This window comes from Plutella xylostella, chromosome Z (genome assembly GCF_932276165.1).
Source record: "Plutella xylostella chromosome Z, ilPluXylo3.1, whole genome shotgun sequence".
Taxonomy (NCBI): Eukaryota; Metazoa; Arthropoda; class Insecta; order Lepidoptera; family Plutellidae; genus Plutella; species Plutella xylostella.
The window spans coordinates 4,965,136-4,989,984 of NC_064012.1; the positions used below are offsets into that span (position 1 = coordinate 4,965,136).

Genomic DNA, 24,849 nt, shown 5'->3' on the forward strand with positions numbered 1-24,849 from the left:
TAAAAGAATAGACGTTATGCTTCCGTAAATTGGATAGTTGCTTGTAACAAAGCCAAAGATAGTACACAAAAATAAAACCTTATACAGGGTGTTGCAAAAAGGGTATACTAAGCCGAAAGGGGTGACTCAGGGGGTCATCCAGAACAACGTTTGTTCTACGAGTTTTGAAAATTTACTAAATAAATATTTCCTTTTCCATAGACACTTTGTTGGTCACGTGACTATGGAGAACGAATATTTTTTTTTCGAAAATTTGAAAGGTGGTATTTAATGCAAAACCTTTCAGGAAGTCAAATTACCTGCAATTTTATTCTAGCTACCAAAATGCCTTCCAAATATCCTGACTGGCATGTTTCGGTAAAAAATAATAAAATATTTAAGACAGGGACACCCTGCTCGGTTTGTCACTTGGGGTATAAACTAACTCGGTGTGGACGTTGCCTTATCTAATAATGCTGTTTTCTGGCATACTTAGGCGGACACTAGACCTACAATAATATTGTGCAATAAGTTCTTAATCCAAATGACGTTTGCGCAATCTTCAATATTAACCCTAGACATATTGCACAATATTGTCAATATTGCGCAATATAATAAATTGATCGTCTAGGGGCCGCCTTACACGTACTATAAAGAAAGTTGTATCAATTATAAACATTATTATAGTATTTGGTTTACTCTGTTTATGTGATGTGTTAAAAATAAAGCTCTCTCCGCTGTAGACGAACTAAGTAATTGTAGACTCAACTTTAATTAAATAACAACCTACGTATATATCGTTAACTTAATTATGTATACTTGAACATAGCTACGTTTCCACGTAGGTAATTTATTTAAATCCTTAGACATAAAATATTCTCATAAATGTTATGGAAAATTCAGAGCTTATGAAAACATCCTAAGTACCTACTTATATGAGTTCATTTAAACACTGCATGATTACCTTGCTTGGGCTTAAAAATCACTCGTACTTATGAGGCCTAACTTCAAAATAACACTGAACCAACAAATATTGATATTTTACATGTGAAAAATATTTATTTATAATTCACAGTAATAATTCAACCATGCAAAATATATATAAATATGAAAATTCAAACAATAAATAATCCACAACCTGCTTAGTCAATATAAAAATAAAAACATAGATTTTTATGTAATATACATCGTCAAATCACTGGAATAAAAACATCAGAAACGTGCTTCGTCAAAACATCAGCAACGTGCTTCGTCAACATTGGTATACGTCGTAGGACTATGTAATAAGCAAAATCAGAGCGACTTCCTAAGCGCAAAATGATGCAATTTTTTTCAAATAGGTATTTATACAATTTTTGCGAAAACTAGATCCCCTAATTAAATCATCCTACGACATAGTAGTAGTAGTAGTAGTATAACTTTATTGTACATAAAACACTTTAAATAACATTTAATACGGGCATTTAAGGGCGGCCTTATCGCTAAAAGCGAGGCATAATTATTATGAATACCTATATATTATGTAGATAAAATATACAGATGCAATTCTTATGTGATGACGACAATTCATCATCAACGTCGTCATTATTTAATGTTGTCAGTAGAACAGTTAAAATAAGTAGGGATGGCTTATACTTTCGGCTCGTTGGGATTAATCCCGACTCTGGGTCTGTCCCTTCCTCGTAAGTCGACTTTGTATTACAACTAAAATATTTAATACGCGATGTAATCTCGATTCGCCATTCTACAGGGACACGAAGTAGCGTATAAAACAAATATTGGCCTTACAGTGAAATTGGAAAAATTTCGCCCCAATTAAAGTGGGAACTTTGTCCGTATTGGTTTAGGTCCAAACCGCTCTGCAGTAGGGGGACCAACAGTTTGTCTGCATAAAAACAAAATTGCTAGCTCATAATTTTATTATAATATAGAGTATAACTTTCAGTACGGTTTACAGGTAATTTCTAACTTTTTAATTTTTTATCATGGTGATACCCATTTTTTGCTCATCATCTTCTTAAAACCCGTACAGAATAACAGACGTTCACCGTATTCACGCCAATAAAGTAGGTACAGAGTTGGTTATAAGTGGCATCAAAGTTTGCTAGAAATTTCGGCTTGTGATCTACTATTTTTATGTCAATGTTTCACATTATTCAGTCACATGTGGGGTTTGTTGTGACATTGTACGACTTTTGTCTTTATAATGGTTACCCCAGTGATTGGAATTGTGGGCTTTTAGCAAATTAAGGTTGTGTTCGATCCCTTATGAGTTTCTTTCAGCACATTTGTTTAAGTATAGGCATCGGGGCTAATGTTTAGACTAGTTTCAATCAAAGTGTAGGAGTTTTTGAATGCTAAATTTTTCTTTCTTCTTGGCAAGTCGGTAGTGACTACTGGTGACTGCCTGATTATTTTCAGTATTTAACATTTAGGTATGGTACCTATTAACTTACCTATATGTACCTATATATATTAGTAGTTATGTTTGCGACATAACTGTCTAGACAAGAAGCTGTGGGTGTTATAATTAACATAATATCTATCTTTAGAGTGTGTTCAGTGTTCGTGATTTAATAATTTGTGTTGCTTTTGGTGGTTATTCACTTATCCAGTATCCGGTATTATAAAAAAAAAAAAATATTACTTTTTATCTATCAGATAAAACTGCGTTGAATAAATTACTTTTTTATTTTCAATTTACAAACACATTAAATATTTAGGTAACTTTAGTTTGTAATTCCTTTTAGTGGGTTATGTTAATCTTGGTAACAACAAATAGCACTAGTGTAGGTATAATCTGATAAAATATTAGAACGTAAAAATATTTATGCAAACTGAATTTATTTTCCTGTTAATTAAATGAAAACCTGGAGCATCGTAACGTATGTCTTTAGTCATACTTACAAAAACCCGTAAAATCCCTGGCATTAAATGATGAAACAAAAGGCTTTAAAAATAGCTGTATTCCTATAAATGGGCGATAGAAGAAGGTATTTGCAGCCATATTGCCTTATACAATTATTTACAATTTCTGAGGTATTACAGTTTTTTTTTGTTTTTACCTACAAAAAAAAAAGTTGATTTGGTTACCATCATGGTTAGCCAGGCAAATTATCATCAGTCGTTGACTGCTCAGGGTGCACCTGATGCATAGGTAATATAGGTATACATTCATAGTTGATACGTCAGTCGGTGAGGCTACTTTCGTACACCCACAATATGACATTGCATTAGTCTGACAAGGTCCCCGTGACAAGGCTTAGCTATAATGTGAAACAAAAGCTTTGAAAGTTATTTTTGTACTAGGTATAGAAAAAAAATCTCAACCCATCATTCCCTTCATGCCATTGTGGAAACATCTTAGTGGTAACATAATACCAGCGCATTATGTTGCTAAGAATAACACCATCACTAATGGACTTTATATCAAAAGAAAACTTTAATTGTGTTAAGACCTAGAGTGGCGAGAAGGTCACTTTTCTCTATTGTCTCAGAATCCTCTCATATTGCACCCGTTGTGCGATAAATAGAAAGAAATGAGTACCAGGTATGAACCTTGAAGGTGGTTAGGAAGAAGGTTTGATTTTATCCTTATAAACCGACTACAAAGCAAATTCACTCGCGAGTTTCGCAATGTAAAAGTTACACCAACAAGTTTACTTTAAAATTTTAACACAACATTTAGATTTCTTTTCTAATATTTTTAGCTTCTGTCACTGAAACTTTGTCTTTGCAGTGTATATTCTATTAAATGCTCATGAACTGTAAGACTTAGGCGGAAACTAGACCTACAATAATATTGTGCAATAAGTTTTTAATACAAATGACGTTTGCGCAATCTTAAATATTAACCCTAGACGATGAATTATATTGCACAATTGTCAATATTGCGCAATATAATTGATCGTCTAGGGTCCGCCTTAAGAGTACCTACAATTACACGTTAAGTTATTGTAGAACTGTCCGGGGGTAGGTAAATTGAATCTACCTTCATTGTAGTCGGGGGCTATTGTTGCAGTTCTTTACCGTATGTGACAGGCCATTGTACTGTTGTTAGCACCTACTTACCCATCTATTGAAGGAAAGGGGTTCGTTTACGTAGTCGACACTTGAAAGGCTAGATGCTTAGATTAACAATAAACGAACAGGTTATTGTCATATAGGTGCAAAGTAAAATAAAAAAGTCCCCATTTTGTTTACTGTCAAACCGTTTTAAGTTCAACCATTGAATAAGGTAACATATCTTCTAACCGAATTTAAAATAAGAACTTTTTACCACAGAAGTAGGTCGTTAAATTTGTTGAGACGTTTATTTTGCACTGAAATGAAAAAACATAGATGAACAGAGATGGTATGGAAATTTTTATTCTTTCTTTTTATCACACAATGGGTGAAATATATTCTGAAAGGATACTTACACAATAGGAAAAGTGACTTTGTCGCCACTAGATCTTACCGCTATTAAAGTTTTCTTTTGATATGAAATCTATTGATTAAGGTGTTTTTCTAAGAAACATAATTCACTGCTATCATGTTACCACTAAGATGTTTCCACAATGGCATGAAAGTCATAATGGGTTAAGAAGCTTTTCTTTTGTTTTCTGTAGTACAAAAATAACTTTCAATCTCATGTTTCACATTGCAGACAAGGTTTATATAGCTAGTACTCATCTCTTTCTATTTATCGCACAATGGGTGAAATATGAGAGGATTCTGAGACAATAGAGAAAAGTGACCTTCTCGCCACTCTAGATCTTATCACTATTAAAGTTTTCTTTTCATATGAAATCCATTCATTATGGTGTTTTTCTTAGTAACATAATGCGTTGGTATTATGTTACCGCTAAGATGTTTCCACAATGGCATGTATTATTCCCTAATGGGTTACGAAGCTTCTTCTGAAGTACAAAAATAACTTTCAAAGCTTTTGTTTCACATTGTAGTTATGATGTTGACCTTGTCAGACTAATGCAGTGTACTTGTATTTTATTCCTAACATAGAAAGGGTATAAATGTGAAATTAATTTAGAATTACTTGAAGATGCCGGCAGCAAAAAGTTTCCTATTTATACCTAACTACAATATCTTACAGTTTTTATATTTTAAAACTAGATAAATAGAACATTCTTTATTTGTACACAAGAACAGATTGTACAAAGCTTATATACAAACATACAGGTACAAAAAAGACGGTCTTATCACTAAAAGCGATTTTTTCAAGACAACCTTTGAAACTAATATTTCTCTTATTTGTTTTTGTTTGCCGAATTTTAACTCCACTGTGAATATAAAAAGATCAGGGGAAGTCACCACCACCGCACTAATGAAATATTTCTTTTTAGGGTCTCTTTCTTAATTCTTTTAACTGAACCCTTATAGGCTCTTGATAATTGACGTTATGAGTAGGACATGGAAAAAACATTCATCTAATGGCCCCTTATTGAAAACGTTGTTGTTTATGTTTTAACAACTGTTTTTTTTAAATGATCTGAGTTACACTAACGGGCAATGAAATAGTTCCACTCACAAAATTCCGACACCAAGCGACACCAAATTTTTCAAAGATTTGATTTAAAATTTTAACAAGCTCTGTTAAATGTACTTCAATGTTGCAGAAGGAGCCATTTGGCTATTTTCTCAGTGGAACCTTTTCATTGCCCGTGAGTGTATATTCAGTTATTGGGGCCACTCATAAATCACCCAACAAAAACAGCTGTTCCATAGTAACTAAACTCGCCCAAAATTGTTTATAATATTCTTATAAGAGTACGGAACCCTTGGTGCGTAAGTCTGAGTCACACTTGGATTTGAAAAAATGTAGGTACTTACTCATTTGCATCCTGAAAGTATAACAATAAGTAGACCCTCGTTTGATGTCAGTTGTCGCACTTCCGGTAGAAACGTCTCGAGATTGTGAAAAATGGTTACAGTAACGGTGTCTTTTGTTTTTCAGACTTTCCTTTTACTTACTTCTTTTTTAGAAGGCAGAAGCGTTACTCTTCTTTTAAATTCAGTCCCGAGGAACAAATCATAATCAACCGCCAGTTTCTAGGGATCAGTGTGAAAATGGACGTGAACCATTCGTAAATCAGCATGTTTTTATAAAAAAACTCTGAAAAAACGCTGATATCTCTATTTACTGTTGCTTTTTAGGAGCCTAGTAAAATAAAAAATCATGAATGTTACTTGAAAGACGTGCAGTGGTTGTAACTAAAGATGCATTAAAAAATATGGTTAAAATACGTTATTGGTGAATACAGTATGTAGGTCTAAGTATCTGTTTGAAAAAAAATGTGACCCAAGCAAAACTAATTATTCTAAAATCAGTTATATCTCTTTTTTTATGCACACTCACGTAACTTATTTACATATTGCTGAAAATTTCAGAATTAAGCAACCAAAATATCGCAAGATCTAATACCATCAAAGACGGAAGGTTGGAGTTAATATGGCTCTTACTCATTCTTATTACAATTTAATTACGTTCTAACTAAGTATCATTAACGCGCTCTAAATTACCTACAGTTAGAAGCTATATTTATTTAAGTACCTAATAACACCGTCGAATTCTTAACTAAGGCTTTCATAGTGCGAAACCCTTTGTTAAATTTTAAATTTCTCACGTTCTTTAATAAACTTATATTTCACATTTATATGGTTAGATATTATATTATATTTTAAGAATTATCGTCAAATAAAAGTAAAAGTTGTACCTAGGTCATTGTTTTTAGGTAGCTTCAGATTCGATCCCGTATTCTACCTGATCGGTTTTAAATAGTGTGTCTTTTGTGTTGACACTCTTCTAAGCTTCTACAAAAAAAAGCAATTGATACTGAAACGACACCTATCTATACTGATGTATATGTACCTACCTATTGATATATCAGCTGTCCGATACCCATATTACAGGCTCTGCCTAGCTTGGGGTCGGACGGCCGTGTGTGAGATGTCCCCACATTATTATTTTTTTTTTTGTCACAAGCCTGTAACTGCTTTTGCTCCGACGACCGTATAAGTCCGTGTAAGTACATGTACTTATATGTACCTACCGTGTTTTCACTTTTATTTTTTTTGTACTTTTTATTATGTATATCATTTTCTTTCTGTTTGTATTCGGTGTGTGTGCAGTGCACTGAATAAACGTTTTCTTTCTTTTTTTCTTTATAAATGAATAATTGAATATGCTAGTTTACGCTACCTCTCTAAGTTTCTCAATCTCCCAATCAGCATGTTTGGCACCACACGATTAAAGAACCACCGTCCTTGGCCGTGCTCAACAAGGCCCGACATTGGTCTAGTTCCTGTAGGACCATCGACACAGACCTCACTTGGCAAAGTTACAGAATCAATATACAAACGCAATGCGGGCCAAACTCTCAACTTTGCCTATCACTGTGGCTCGTGGATTTTTGGGCAACGCAATATGCTTTTGTTTAGTTTATTTATAAAGATTAGGCCCAGTTTCTTTCTAGAGTGTGTGTGAGCATGAACTTTTAATCCTACTAGTGACATCAGCCAATCAAAGCGCGCAGCGTTGCAGCCCATACTCAAGTTATGCTTAACTTCTCAGGATTGAAACTAAGAGTTATTAACTAAGAGTATAAAGTACCTAGGTACTTCTTAATTTATTTTGGTTAGGTAAAATATTCACAAATATATAGATAAGTATAGTGCTTTAAATAGCTTTTTTCATTACTATAACCCAACCTGTGTACCTACTCGAAAGAACCACCGTCACTGATGTCTAAGTCCATCCGTTATTGTAGAATTCGGAGTTGGTCCCCAGTTCTCAAGTCACGGAAATTCCTGAAAGAACACTCGCCATTCGTTAAGTGGGACGAGCGTTTATAAGAACTTTTCTTGTTGGAAAGAAGCGACAGTGACAATTTGTTATTTTGACAGTCAACGTAGCAACACGCTACGGTACAGTCTAATATATTTTATATTGCATGAAAATAACAGTAACAAAACATTCCTCTGTTAAAACGTTATTTAGTTAAATAGTTATTTTACGAAGAAAACGCCCTTAATACATTGTGCAAATGTAACTTAAAATGAAGAGACTAAAAATTAAAATCTGGACAATTATGAAGAACTTTTAATCATTTTACAATATGATTCCATCCGTTTCAAAAGTTATACAGCATTTTGTTACTTACCAAGTTTTTAAATCGCCAATTTTTTTACATTCCCAACAATAGAACCCACTTTAAACTGTATATAAGCTTTGAGCTAGTAGTCCCGCGGGCAGCCAGCGAATGTTAGATAATCCCCGGACGACATCTGTGCAACCTCAGATATTGAATGGAATGGACTTGTGCAATCCATTACTGTGCAACCAAACACGAGTGCAATATGTGCAGTTGTACAGTTGCACAGCCGTGCAATCCCGCTAATCCCGCAATCACAACGGCGGGATTACAGATTTTCACGCCGTAGTGCGGGATTAAAGTCTTCTTTAATTCACTTAAGTATTGTGTCAACATGTTTTGCTAACTGGATTTGATGGTTAAATAATGAATTAATTGGTCAGTTTAAATTAAAAGTGGCTGTTTGTAATGACATTGTTTTGTTGAATAAAATTCTACCGCGGCTCGTGAACTGTATCCCTTTAAAGTTTGAAAGAAATTATGACATGAACTTAGAGGGAAAAAACGTAATATAAAATTGAGATTAGACATCTAGCCAGCACAGATTTATTTTTCATAGACGACTCTATGAGATATGAAATTCTTTGCATCGAATCATAGCCAGCCTTTCCAGATATTCAACTCCCTATGGTTGCTGTAGCAACCCACACTAGAACACGTTTACCCCATCAGATCTCGACCCTTCAATGGATGTGGCTGGAACAGAGGGCCTACTCTTGCTTGTGAAGTTTCAGCACGGCCGCGGCCCTACTATCCTTTTCACGATGCACAGGCTAACGTGGCAATACGCTAGCGTTGTACGATACTATACAAACATATGGAAAAATAACAGCGCCAACGTAGTCACTTTTGGAACTAACAAATTTATTTTGACAGTGACAGTTGACGATACGCAACGTAAACGGAGGTTTGAAAATCTTGTAATCGCTGCACAGGGCATTTTCGGACAGTATAATAAAAGAATACGTGCATTACATAAAAAGCTCAATTGTTTTTTAATACCTACTACATAGCTATTATAGGTATAACAATATATCTATTAGTAATAGTATATATGTCGCAGGCATCTGGTTTAATCTCCTGTTTGATTGAACCACTAGCCCGTTCATTGGATGGCGCTGTTCAGTTGTATGACTAGGCCGAACGTTGATTGCCTGCGACATATATAACCTTCATCAACTAGTATTAGGTATTCAGGGATTAAATCTCTTATAAGTAAATCATTTTCCTAAATGCCGTATAACAACAGACTAGCTCTATTATGTTTAGCCGACTGGTACAGCTAACAGTGTCTTTTGAGCTTATGTCGTGCGGATCTAGCTCGGCAAAGCTCCCTTTTCTTTGGTAAATCTGGTGTGCTATTCAGCGAGGCAAGACGCTCCAGCAGTGTACACTTAGTACTTCCTCAAAGAATATGATTCGGGTCAAACTAGAGACCTATATGTGGGTCAACTTAATCGTTACGGCAAAGAAAAATTTGCTCTGCAGCAATGATAATGGGAACACATCTTTGAAAATACCTAATCAAAATAACTAAAAATAAAAACTTTATTATCCCTGTATTTGAGTCATGAAATTATTATTATTATTAAGTCTTGGAAGTAATTCCAAAAAATTCTTAAGTCTCTAATAAACTCGTACATCCCGTAATTATCCAAATCCACTGCACGACATAGGCCTTCAATACACAGACACCCATGTACTCGAACACGTTAAACTGATAACACCCCTTTTTTCGTTCGCGGTTAATAAATAATGTACCATGAGTCATGACCATAGTGCGTATTGTATTGTAAATTGCCATTCTACATTGTGCATCCAGTTGTATTTGCATCAAGCAAACGAAGAACCTCTCCAATACTCTCGATGGTTCACTGAGTACAGGGGGGTTAGTCTATACTGACGAAAACCGAACAAACGGGAGCTGTCGTGCAGCAGCGCTCAGAAACTTCCTGCTTCGTCTTGTACGAGTAGAGTAACCCCCCGACCCCCCCGTAGCATTTGCAGTGAGCACTGAATGGAATATTTTTTTGCTCAATAGTTTTCATGAAACGGAATGCACTTCGGATTGCTTTATTCTCGTCCAGTACTGTGAATGTGAGGAAATCGAATCCGGATCCGTTATTATAAAAAATGTCTGTGTAAAATTCTACTGCTGTCGCTACTCTACTCTCTGTCGATGTAGTAACAATTACCTAAAAACATAAAAAATACATACAGACGAATTGAGGACCTCATCCTTTTTTCAAAGTCGGTCCATAATGAATCATACATCAAAAATTTATTCATTATCGTGAATTAGCACTGAAAAACCTCATAATATAGTTGAGTCTAAATGAAATTATTTTTTAGTTACTTAATAAGATAGAGTAACATCCATAATAAATATTAGCTCAGGAATATTATGTAATACGCATGCCAAGTTTCAGGTAGGCCCCGGCACTTCCCATCACACATCGTATCGCACATCATCATCTCCCCGTCATCGTGGACTGCTGCACACTGGCCTCTCCCAACTGTCATAACTTGTCATAACACTGCCTTCGGCCTTCTTCAACCAGCCTCTACCGGTCACTTCTCTAAGGTCTTCGGACATGTCGACCACAGTGTATTCCAAATAATCGAAATTACCCGAAAAAAAACATATTCGGTGGAAAAAAAGGGAATAATTCCACCCAATATACCTATTTTTGGGTAAAATCCCAGCTCTCTCCCATCCAGTTTATACTGCAAGAGCTCCTATAAATATTCCGTGTTTAGAAGACACGTTCAATCGCAGTATTTACGGCTGTTGACGTGACACCGGAATCGCATTAAAAGGGTGCGAAAGAACGTCTCAGGTAATTTCAGTGGAAATGGCCGGATTTACCCCCCACTATACTGGTGGGGGCCTCCCTAGTTGTACTCAGTGTGGTTTTGTATGTAGAGTGAGAGGTTTTTTTCACTCGCGAGCAATGAAAAGGTTCAAAGTCATCAAATTACTCTAAAACGGAAAAGAACAAGCTTATGGTTTCGTCTGCAATAATATACACTCACGGGCAATGAAAAGGTTCCACTGAGAAAAGCACCAAATTACTCCTAAACGGAAAAGGCTAGCTTATTGACACCTTCTGCAACATTGAAGTACATTGAACAGAGTATCAGGATCATCATCATCAATCAACATCATCAACTACCAACAGAAAACGGTTATATTTTGTTCATATTTTAAATTAAAGGTTTAAAAAAACTGGGGTTGTTTGGTCTCGGCATTTTGTGAGTGGAACTTTTTCATTGCCCGGGAGTGTAATACATTTAATAGCGCATCAGACTAAAAGCGATAATACTCGTAATATAATATTATTGTGTTTGTGTTATGTTTTACAAATTTTAAAGTTAAATTGGGACCATAGTCGGCTTATTAGGATAAAATTACCACCGTCAGGATCTTTCTATTTATCGCACAATGGGTGAAATGTGAGAGGATTCTGAGACAATAGAGAAAAGTGACCTTCTCGCCACTCTAGATCTTATCACTATTAAAGTTTTGTTTTGATACGAAATCCATTCATTATGGTGTTTTTCTTAGCAACATAATGCGTTGGTATTATGTTACCACTAAGATGTTTCCACAATGGCATGAAAGGAATAATGGGTTAAGATACTTTTTCTTTGTTTTATATAGTACATAAATAACTTTCAAAGCTTTTGTTTCACATTGTAGTTATGGGGTTACTTAATCCATTGTCACGGGGACCTTCTCAGACTAATGCAGTTTAAGTATATTATGCAAATAAATCTTAGGCCAAAAAACGAAGAACCCAATATATATATTGATGTTTATTATTCATAACATACTTATACAATGGTGAGGAATAACTAATGGTCGTACAAACCGTAACAAGTTTCAGAATCACTAGATAAAACGAAACACATTTTGTAACTTCTTTGTAAGTAATTAAATAAAAAACTACGAAAGGGATAATTAAGTTCATCATTCTGAACAATGTTTGTTCTTTGTTTTGGAAATTAAACCGCATATTACTATAGTAAGTAACTAAGTAAGTACACTTATAAGTATATCCACATACATCATACATGGAGTCAGTGTTTTTTTTAGTTATTAAGTGGTTAGATGTCTATTATGATTATGAGTAATATTGTGACACGCAAACAGAACAGCCGTTAATCCGCAACTGTGAATTTAAGACATAGGTATAAGAAGGTGAATTTTGGCTTAGAAAAACATTGGAATTTTTCAAGTAAAATACTTAATTAGCTTATAAATAGAGTTGTACCTATTTGCTTCTATTTTTTACATAAGATATTGATATTCTGGTCTTATTGTTTTCTAGTTTTCTACTTATTTATTATGTAAGTATAGGTAAGCACTATTAGTTCAGTTCAATAAGAATTTGTTCTACGGGGAATTTTACCCCGCCTTTGAACAATTTGAATTTCACTTTAATGTGGTATCGTTATAATATATGATTTCATTTATTAATGAGTTATAATTTTCTGTTAGCTAGAAGCTCCGTATATATTTACCCTAGCTAGAGATATAAATTATAGACGACTTATGAAGTAGAAATAAAAAGTTTTACGATCCAAATTTCCCGTAACTTTAAAAATGGCGAACTTCTTAGCAAAAGTCGTTAACTGCAGAAACCGATGGATAATTCCAACCATCAGAGCTTGAATCAAGCAGTTTAGCTATAGCGAAAGTAATTAATGTTGCATTCATTTTGTCAAAATTTTGAGGAAAATTTAGAAAAAAATTAGAAAGCAAATGAATTAAACAAGAACAAATGAAGTAAATAAGATAAATCTATTTATCTCTTTCACTATTTCTAAAATACTTGTCAGTAGGGCGCTGTTAATATTTATGAATAAATTGCACCAACCCCAAGAGTCCCCTATATGTCCCTTGAAGTTAAATTTTACTACTTCGGGGAAGATGAAAAGTCAAAACTTTCTTGGTACCAGGGGGGTCATTATAGAAATTGAAAACCGAACGAACGAGGGTTGTCACGCAATCCAGTTAGCTCTTAAACTTCGTTATTCCTAAGCTTCGGAGCGCTGCAGTAATCACGACTTTATGTTGTTGAATTAAGGGTACCAATTGCATTACTCATTCGTTCGATTTCTATAGTAACCTCCAAGTCAAGTATAGGTACTATTTTAATACAAGCTTATTCAATCTATTTCAAATAAAAAAATATACCTTACTTTGTAACTTTCAATATGTACACTTTCTCTCATGTGCATACTGAAAAGACGACTAAGTAAGTATATGGACCCCTTGTGAAAATCTTTTATGAGTGTTTTATTACGAGAAAACCAACGTTAGAGTCCGGCCCACTAGACCTATAACAACAACATTGTAGCGACAGTAAAATAAAACTGACACTCGTGAATGCATAAACTTTATTCAAATGCCAGACCACATGTACGCTGTACGGTCATGGAATGGCTATAAACACGGTTGCACTTGTGTACTTTGTCGAAATAAGTTTGTCAGAAACTGTAAAGTGTTATTATTATACAAGGTATAGGTATACAACTATAGTTAGACATTGTACATGACTGTACGGGCACACGCAGTTCTAAATCAGCCTGCGTATGTTATGTTCGTATACTATTTATCATAGGCGTATACTAAGTTTTGATAATTTACACATTTAAACCTGAAACGGGAGAAATACAGGTCGCTCGACAGCACATACTTATTTCTCCCGTTTGGCGTTGAAACGATGGGGCCATGGAGTCCGGATGCCAAAAGTTTGGTGAAAGAGATCTCTTCTCGGCTCGCAGACGTCTCAGGGGACAAATGAGCCGGGGCGTACCTCCGCCAGCGCCTGAGTCTGGCGATCCAGCGGGGCAATGTCGCCAGCGTGTTGGGAACCCTCCCACAGGGACCAGGCTTAGAAGGTCTTTTCTACATATAGTTTTAGTTATGTACATAGGTTTAGTTTGTTTTGTGTATAATATATAGGTAGTTTATTTTGTAACATTCTTTATTATTAGGCTTAAGTTACTATCTCATTTACACAAAAACTTTTTTCTTTCTTGCTGTTAACTGTATTTTTCAGTATAACTCTACATCTTCTCACTTAATTAATTCAAAACATAGCCTTCACTTCCAGCTCCCATTAAAAATTTAATAACATTGTAAATTTAAAAGCTTAAAAACAAAATGCAAATTGTCCAAAAAGGCATCCATATTGGTTCATGAGTGCAAACCACTAATTGGTTTTTCAGTAGCCACCGCAACTTTACTTTATGCATCGGGCCGTGGGAGCGTGTGGTTTATAAAATGCTATAAATAAAATTGGGCCTTTACTAGGTTTTAATTTGATTATTTACATTTAATAATTGCAATATTTGAGCTCCCCTTTAGCGGTAGTGACTGTTGTAATCCTAACTAATATTATAAATGCGAAAGTAACTGTGTCTGTCTGTCTGTCTGTTACTCTTTCACGCCAAAACTACTGAACGGATTTGAATGAAATTTGGTATACATACGGTCTAGACCCTGGGGAAGAACATAGGCTACTTTTTATTCCCGGAATTCTCACGGGAAAACTTTTTAAGGCGAAGCGAAGCGCGCGGGAACAGCTAGTTTATCATAAATCCGCTTGCGAGCAATGAAACATTTCCAGACATACCTTTTACATTTATTAAAAAAAAGGTTTTTAGTTGGTTATATTCTGATGCGCTATTAAATGTACTTACTTCAATTTTGTAGACGACTACATAAAGCTAGCCTTTTCCGTTAAGGTATAATTTGGTGCTGTTGACACTGGAACTTTTTCATTGTTCGCGAGTGTTTGTGCTGAAGAACCGGTATATAACCATCGGTATAGGACAACGAGTTCTCAACTGGGGACGCCGTACAGGCAAACTTAGCGTGGGGAGCCTACCGGCAGCCTACTGAACCCAGGGGGGTCATAAAATCATGATAAATAAATAAATCGAAATACCAACGAACGAGTGTTGTCACCCAATCGATACATTTTATCATAGAATAACAAGTACAGTTGTACTCGTTATTCTATGATTTTATGCAACGAGTGGTTAGCATAACGCTCTGAAGTTTAGGAAAAATTTGGAGCGACGCTGCGCTGAGTTATCTCGTTGTTATAAGAATAGAATAATATATGAGAGCTTTCATTTTAGACCAACCTTAATTAAGCTTGGGGATTCCATGACAAATGTCGTTCCTTCGTATTTAGATTTCTATAGTGACCCCACAGCATTTGTGACTTAGCTGGTTGTGGTTACACGCCTGCTGCGTATAGATTCCAACCGAGAACCTTCGAATCATGTCCAATAGGACCCATGCATTCGGTGAAAAAGCTCGATAATGGATAGTCAACCATATTGGAATAAAAATACATCGAATATAAGCCTCGTTTTCCCCGTCTGCGAATCTATCATTGTCAAAGTCGTTACGTTGTTAGCATTGAATTTCGCTCCCTTTTGTTAAAAAATGGGTAGGAATGTACCTACTGATATTTTAATAAATAAAAATCGGTGTTCATCTCTTTTTGTTTGTATAGATATGTATAAATAAGTAGATTTATTTAAATATGACTTAATTGAAAATACATACATATAACAGTAAATAGCTCGTAGGTAATGAAAATGTTCCACCTGCGATTGTCATCCAATATGTAATAGGTAGGTAATGTTTAGTTTTAGTTTTGAAAAATAACAAAACCTTTGTAGGTACGGTGCAATGCACCTAAATAGAGTAAAAAAGAATAATGTAAGTACTTATATAGAAAAAAAACGGTTTCTTACTTAATAATTAAGTAATAAATAACACTGCATTAGGTAGGCATATACCCACATAGTGGACTTTTGCTTACAGCTATAATAATAAACATGAAATAGCGAAACGAAATGCACATACCTATTTAAATTTACACAAGACTTTTAATTGAAAGATATCCTACTTGTTGAATTGGGATCTCAATTAGCTGAAACCCTTTTCGCACTTAGCATCTGAAAGTATATGTACGGTGGCCTGCGCCTAAAAGTATACAGGCGTAGTCATTTAAAATAGCGATGCCTGATGATGAAGGGACCTGCTAGATCTGTTATAAATCCGGGGACCTGTTGTGTGTGATGTGTGTAGTAGTGGTGTTTATGTGGATGTGCTTGAGCAGCATGTGAGCTTGAGATCGCTATTTTAAAAACTCCGCCTGTATACATTTAGACGCAGGCCACCGTACCTACGTGGGTATAATTATAATGTATTTATTTTAAGAGCCTCATTCCAAACTCGTTAGCACGGGACAAGATTGTTTTATGGTTGCTCCTAATGATAGAATAAAACATAAGTATGTCATAAAGTGAGTTAAGTATTACTGGATTCACTGCTATGATGAAGTCGAGGAAATAAAAGGATAAACATCGTTTTAAGTACCTATTAATCTCTATATATGTAGTTAATGAAATCTTTTAATCATGGAAAAGACATATTCTCATTCATTTAAATATTTGGTGCGAGGCACCCTTAGTGATGTCTATAAATACGACGATAAGGCCCTGTTTCGCAATGTCTGATTAGTGGCTACCTGTAAGATAAAAAGATATGCTGTCACTCTCTATAATTATGTTTTAGACAGTGATAGCAAGTATTTTAAATCACGGATAGCCGTTATCCAGACATTGTGAAGCAGGCCAAGTATAATTATTATTATGGTCATCTTCATGAGTACACTTTTGTACACTTTTGTACCTCGTCAAAATAACAAATAATTACAATAATTGTATAATAATGGCAGTTTGTGAGTTTGCGATAGTACAAAAGTGTATAGCTACTTTAAATGATACTGAATGTAGTACGTAGTGACTAGCTGTACCGTACCACCACCGATACATTAGCAATTAACAATCCATAAGTAGCGTCGCTCGCCTGTCAAACATCTGTCAGATCCATAGACATTACGTTTCGTCAGATTTGACAAACCATCGACGCTGCTTAAGGATTGTGAAATTGCTAGCCACAGTAATTTAGTTCTTGCCCAACCTAACCTCACAGGCGATCACTTCAAATCTCATTTTCCACGCACAGGACACTAGTATTAACCAATTGTTTCTTTGTTTCAGGTCTCCTTAACATTCAGTGTATAGTTCATAATGACTAATCATACCACCTTCCTTCATAGTAACATTAAGTGTAGTGACATTCTTGTAGGCTTAATCGTATCGTTAGTGACACAAGTGTAAATAAGTGACTGTTCGGTGTAAGTTAGTTTAAGGACAATGACAGCTGCTGCTGTTTAGGTTTAGGTTTAGTAAAGTTAGTGGTAAAGTGGCTGTTTGAGCGTTTGTTCAAGATGTCTCAGCCGATCAAACGTTCGCTCAGCAGTGAGGGCGGAGCCTCCAAGCGGGACTGGAAGATGAGGCTCAGCCTGAGGAGCAGGAGTGGCCACAGTGTGGTAAGTCAACTGTCTTACTTTCAGGTGATTGTAGAAACACGTGTTTTGAGAAAACAGGAGATGGCGCGATCACAAAATAACAAACATAATGACGTGATAAGAAAGTTCAGGTCGAAACGCATATGACTTGAGGGTTAGTCTATACTCCCGTAAAAAGTAACGAACGAGAGCCTCGCAATCGACACGTTTTATACAACGACGCTCGCGCTGCAGAGCTTCGAAACTTACCCCCTTATTCGGGTTAGTTTTTCGTCATGTAGACGCGCTGGCTACCGAACAATCTCTACCATTCTGAGATGCCCTGAGGCCCTGTTTCTGTTTCTTGAGTAAATGTACCGAAATATGAACTTATTATGTAAGTCATGAGTCATTTCACGTTCCCATTGAATCCAATAGTCTGAATACGTTTGTGTATGTTATGGGTGTGTTTTGGATATATTCAACGTTGCGTGTAGAATTGATCTAAGTCGATAATGATGTCAGTATTACGATAGGCTATTGTATTGAGGTGCCGGCTTCATTTCCCGACGCGATACGTTGCTCCGGGGGCTGCTCAATGAACAGGAAAGATAGCATTAGGCCGATAACTTGTCTAAGGCCGATAGTTATTAATTCGCAAAACACCAGTACTGCAATGCATAAGTATAAATTTATCTATGCCATATAATGTACTCATAATTAATAAGAAGTCGAAATCCGTCCTTCATTGAAAGAATACCCGTGCCCTGCAGCAGTGCAGATGGGTTGATGATGTGGTGGAATGCTAATTAAGTGTTATAATTCAATGTTTAGGTAGTGTAAGGTTATTAAGTTTTTCGTTACGCAATTAAATTGATACTACAATCTTTACCTAGGTATATTGGAAACCATTAATGGCCAGACCTCACCTTTGGGATAACCGGGCGATATATTTTATGAAACAAAAAAGCCTTGATTAAAATTCAGAAAATTCGTATTTATTGCACGGAGGGAATCGTTTTTTTCACGGTATGTTTATTTACAAATTAGGCAATCTGGCTTCTGTTTCAGAAGCACCATATTTTTCTATTTTATGCTTGGCTTTGCTATAGGATGCTATAGGTTTCTGGTAGGTACAGGGAATACAGGGCCAAAAAACCAATACAAGCATATAGCAGGTGGACGAAAGTCTCTATTGTTACAAATAGAAGGTTTGGTACAAATTTAAGGGAAAAGTGTTATAAGATGTTTTTTCGAAATTATCTTTTAACCTCTAACGAAATCTATTGCAACTTCCGACAAAAATGTAAGCTAATGGCAGTAACACGTAAAATGTTTTCGTTTTAATAAACTATGAAACTAGCCGTAAAATGAGCGATAGACCTTTATTGTAGCTACTAAATATTATATAGGTATAGTATAGGTATAGCTGTCTATCTACATAATGTCCATGTACCTACCTACTGTATACAGTCGATGGACCCTTCCAACTCGTTGTCAGTCAATCTATAAATTAGGAAGGACTAATTGAATCAATTCTCTTCAATAAAGATCAATGGTATAAGTTATAGGTATAAACTCAGTATTGCCTCGAGGGGAAAAACGTTAGGTAACGTTACGTCACTTTTACAATACACTAATAGCAACCTTAGTACATTAGGGCATAGACTTTAGTGACTAAACATAAACACTACCTACCTTATCCAGTTTAATATAGTTCTGCGACAAAAAAATAAAAATGGATATTTGTATGGATGGGGAGGCCTTTGCCCAGCAGAGAGACACAAATATGGCTATTAAAAAAAAATGTATGGATATTCGAAGTGCTTTTCTCAAGACGCAGGATCGAGTCAACATAAAAGATTTTCTTAAACATACAAATGGACCTCGGAATGTTCAGTGAAAACATGAGAAAACCGGTATCTCTGCTCAAACACGGAGTATTGCCGATACAGTATACATACATAAATATAGTTTTAGCATTGAGAAGTCTCCTTTGAACAAAGCTCTTGTGTTTTGTGATTTTGTGGAGCACAGATTGCACAGGGGTCACTCTAAATCAACGAACATCATCATCATCATCACGACCCATTACGTCCCCACTGCTGGGGCACGAGTCTTCTTCCAATGAAGGGAGGGTTTAGGCCTAATCAACGAACAATGGCACAACAATGTCATGAAATCGGCACGCTTAATACAACGCTATTATAAACTCAGGGGCAATGAAAAAGTTCCAGTGCGACAATCAACATATTACTCCTACACGAAAAAAGCTAACTTAACGAAGAAGTCTACAATATTGAAGTACATTTCACAGCACATCGCTGGATATTACCTACTAAAAACGTAGATATTTTCTTAAAATTTTAAATGTTTGGAAAAATTAGGTTCGTTTGGGGTCGGTATTTTGTGAGTGGAACGTTTTCATTGCCCGTGAGTGTAGTCTTGGTTAGCGCAGCGCTTAGTTTGGTTTTTCCGAAGCTTCGGAGCACTGCGTTAACCACGGCTCTATGAGTACAGATTGCGTGAAAATTCTTGTTCGTTCGTTCTTCGACTTATAGAGTGGCCCCTAGGCCACAAATCTTGCGGCGCTTGCCGCGGTGCGCTGCGGCTAAATCAGTTACATTCCATAACTTCAAAAACAACTGGTAATTTACGCGTGTTTATGCTATTTCACGGTTCGATTGAGTCACTCAGTTAATGAGCAAGTCTTTGAAATTCTGTAGGTACGCTTTATAAACAACTTGTAAGTATGTGAGTGTGTTCGGATAGAAAGCTGATTATCATCATCATCATCAGCCAATAATCATCCACTGTTGGACATAGGTCTCTCGCAAGGGAGAAGCTCAATATTATATCGCTAATTTTGCAATGATGCTATAGTTAAAAATGATATAGCTAAGAATAGATTTATGTCATATAGGTGTTTCCTTCCATTTAGTACTGCGTTTACCCTAGTCGTTATCAGTTTATAGTTATTATATAACCAATAATAATCTGATAAGACTGTACCCACCGCGCTACCGTTCAGTGAACTCTTATCATTATCATGAATGTTGAATGACAGCTTTATTGCCAAACAAAACAGTGAGTTGAGGTATTAAATAACTTTTAGAATATTTTATTTTATTTTTTATTTTAATTTATTGCATGGAAAACCAACAGCTTTATACTAATAACAAGTTAATCTTATTTAAACATAAATAGACGAAAAGCTAATTATAGGTTTTCGCATATGGAGACGATATAACAATAACAACACATACTCACCTAATAATAAATTCTACTTAGATTATACTTATGCTACTTATTTATTTGGTATCTATTACGTACTAAAGTTAGTTATAATATGTTTTCTAATAGAACATAAGCTGCCGCTAAAGAGGTCCACACTATTACTATTACACATCTGGTTAAAAGTATTACTAGCTCTTACTAAGAATGAATTTTGTCTGTAGTTGCTGTTACATTGAGGAATACTAAGAAGCGGTCTGTTACGCGTTCTTCGCCACGGACAGTCAACGTAACCTCGAAATATTTTAATTAAATAAATTATATCGCTGATATCCCTTCTTAATTTAAGAGGAAGCAAGTGAAGTTTGATACATTTACATTCATAACTTGAATCAATAAGTTTGAATTTAAAGCCGAGATACCTAATAAACCTTTTTTGGATACGTTCGAGTCTGTCGATATAAATATCATACTGGGGATTCCAGATCTGGGAAGCATACTCAAGGTGGCTTCGGACATAGGCGCAGTATAATATTTTAACTGTCTTCATGCATTTGAACGGGCGAGAAGAACGTATTAAGAAACCGAGGGCCTTAGAAGCTTTTGTGATTATGCTATCGATATGTGAATCAAAAAGAAGCTTACTATCATGCACTACACCAAGGTCTCTAATTTCTGATACGCTTGTAAGGCTCTGATTCTGAAGCATGTACGTACTCATATGTTTGTTGCGTTTTCGAGTGAATGAGATGTGAAAACATTTATCTACATTGATGTCGAGTTTATTATTGAGGCAGTACACACTAAGTCGATCTAGATCATCCTGCAGGAGTTCCTCATCAATTGAGTTATTTACAGCTTTGAAAATTTTCATGTCATCAGCAAACATTAGATATTCGGAATTACGAAAGCAATCATTGATGTCATTTATAAATATAATAAATAGAAGGGGCCCCAGAAGAGATCCTTGCGGAACACCAGATGGAATGTTTATCCACGAGGATGTAAAGCCATTTAAAACAACTGCTTGAGATCTTCCCGTGACATAAGATTGGAACCAGGAGAGCAATGCACCGGTAACACCTATTCTACTTAACTTTTTTAATAATAATCTATGGTCTATACGATCAAATGCTTTACTATAGTCAGTATATATGTATTATAATATTCGTACAGGCAAAATTTTACATACTTATAGCTATAGGCATAAGTACACTTTTATACATTGTCGAAAGAAAACATTATATAACCATTAATAAGTCTGATTTTTTTTTGCTGCTATGTAGGTAGTTATAGATATAATGTGTTGGCAGAATGTACAAATTAAGCCAAATTTCTTGACCGGTTAATTTTAATTTAAGTGTTACTCAACGACAGTTTTAGTGCCAATTTCGCGAGGGATTATTGCTTGACTTTTGACACATCTGTCAAGAATTTAATATGGAGATGACGAATAATTGATCAACCTTTCCATGATTACGATCTAACCGACTATTGTGAAATTGGAGCTTATATGTAGAACTTGATGAGCCCAGGGTGTAAAACTGACTGTTTAAATATAGATAGATACAATTTTATAATTAAATGTCGAAAGCTGAAGGGAAACATTACTCCGTGGCAATGTAACACTGGGGTGCTATTAGTGTTGGACATTTGTCGTATTGACATGTCGGCCACACGGCTCGACCAATCACCAACTCCATAATCGATTCCCAGCGGCCGTGTTGGGCATTTAAGGACAAATTACATTTCAGGAAGGTCACTCTATTGACGAAAAACCACAGACCTATATGATTAGATGCCACAAATGCACTCGTTTCTATGAGAACGGGGCGTGCCGAAACTTGTATAGGAATTAATATTTTTGACACTGATAATGACAGAAATACACTGCCACATGTTCCGGTGAAATTTCACGTTTTCTCATATTTCTTCATCCTATAAGAAATCAAGTTTTCTAGTAGTGGTAATTCGCTCTTGTGGTTTTAATAAACCCATCTAATCTTTATCAAGTTTAAATAATTACCTAAAGTCAAATAGAAAGTCATTTATAAAATAAGTTGATTACATCCTCACAAGGATAGAATATGATTATTGTTTTCTTTTTTTAATAATATTTTTCTATAATTAATTACTTACCTAGAATTTAAAGGATTTTGTTACTTTTATTTTATTATTACACAACAGTGTACCACCTAGCGCATAACAAATTACTTTGGTCATATCTGCCTACCGATGTCGACGACACAGGCTCGGCCTATTGTGGACTTCACTGAAATTCCATGCGAAATACCTAATGTCATCAGTTAGTATGGACGACTTGTACCTACCATCTTTTATATTCCCACTGTCTGTATAATATTCGCCTATGCTTACATGGTGTGTAAATAAACAATATTTTTTTTAAATATACTTATAATTCATTAGTAAGTAATGAGATATGGATCAATTTAGTTCACTCTCATCGGAACAGATAAGTTTGTCGCACATTTGTAAATGTATGAACCAATAGTTGATCATATCATCAACCTATTGACACGCGCAGTACGTGCACTTGGGGAATTATAGGTCTGTACGAAAAACTAAGTTTCATAGCGCTGCTGCGTGAGCGACTCTATCTCGTTGTGTTAAGCTGCGTACACACCGGGCCAACGAACGCCCAACGAACGCCAACGGTGATCGTTGGATTCAACGATGGATATTATTCATACATAATACAGGGCAGATTGCAGCAACGAAGGTCAACGAAAAACGTTCGTTGGCGTTCGTTGGGCCGGTCTGTAGGCGGCTTTAAACGTTTTGCACGAAAGCTCAGGTTTCTCGTAAGTATAGAATAACCCTCCAGATGCGCCGTTAGTTGATCAGGACTAATTTAATTCGTGGTCTGTCGGGTTATCAATACGTTTATAGCATGGTAGGTATTTGTGTTGTTCAACGATTCCCAGAGTTCAAATAATGCTAGGGCTAGGACTTACCTTCCAGTACACAAACGTGATTAAAATTCTCCGAAATTTTTAGTCGGTTTGAAAAACTAAAACCGACTCTAAATGGTAGTGGGAATTTTCGGAATTTTCCCACAAAATTGAATGTTCCAGAGCTAGCATCGGCATTTGTCGGTATGACAGGCAGGACACGATTAGATTGTTCACCGAAAAATTGGCGCTAGCAAACCGCTTTTTACTTCTCTCTCTCATTCTTCCATAGTCCACTGTTGGACATCTGCCTCTCCTAACGATCGCCAAATGGTCGCTTTTTACTTAATTACTTGGATTATTGCACTTTCTTATACGGTATTTTAATGCTTATACAGGTTGTTGCAAAAATGGTATATACTAAGCTGAAACCTACATTTAGGTACTTAGTATACCCTTTTTGCAACACCCTGTATATTCAATATATGTACCTTGGTATATAATGTTCCTTAAATGGAGTTCCGTGTAATAGATTTCACTTCTCACCTCTGAATTTCGATTTAATAGCATTATTCAGAGTGTTTATTATCCCAAATGACCCGAGAAAGGCAAATTAATTGAGTTGGCTAGAAGCCTTAAGGCGCTTCACGTTTTAGTTATTGACTGGTATTAAGAATTAATGATTTTAGGGATCCTAATTTCTCCTTTCATCTGTAGTTTAATAGTCGTTACCTGAAGCTAATCCTGTCTTAGTGGCGGCGTGGCGGTGCCACTATTATAATATTACGTAGACGATTTACTAGATTTATTAAGATGTAAACTGAATAGGTAGGTCTCTCTTTCAACTTTCAACTATAATTATTATTTAAATATGAGCTAAGTAATTTATGTTTTCATATCAATAGGCACTATAACATAGCATAGTAACACTAATTAACATTTAGAAATGGGTAAGTATATAAAACGCATCCGCAGATCCCAAAGTAATGAAAATATAATAGTCGATTGATAGAAAATGTAAAATGTTACATTCTGAGAGGCTCCACTACCTGTTAGGATGTAATTACGAGGCTGAGCCTGGCAGGGACTACTGGTAGTACTCACCCATCGTTATTAAATTCCAGCCTAGGGAGCGGAGCCTCTATACCTACCCTATACAGGTTGTCGCAAAAGTGGTATAGT

At 35.7% G+C, this 24,849-nt stretch overlaps 1 protein-coding gene across 4 annotated transcripts in view; it reads left to right on the top strand.

The window, feature by feature from the left end:
- The window catches only part of LOC105387103 (adenylate cyclase type 6), a 195,438-nt gene that overhangs the window by 58,515 nt on the left and 112,074 nt on the right, over window positions 1–24,849 (top strand). For 2 of the 4 annotated variants that reach the window (XM_048632817.1, XM_048632814.1), the window contains exon 3: window positions 17,232–17,563. The exons of the other annotated variants lie outside the window; for them this stretch is intronic. In XM_048632817.1, the coding sequence (XP_048488774.1) occupies window positions 17,462–17,563 (102 nt within the window). In that variant the 5' untranslated portion in view covers window positions 17,232–17,461. The remainder of the gene's footprint in view (window positions 1–17,231; window positions 17,564–24,849) is intronic. 4 annotated transcript variants of the gene reach the window in all.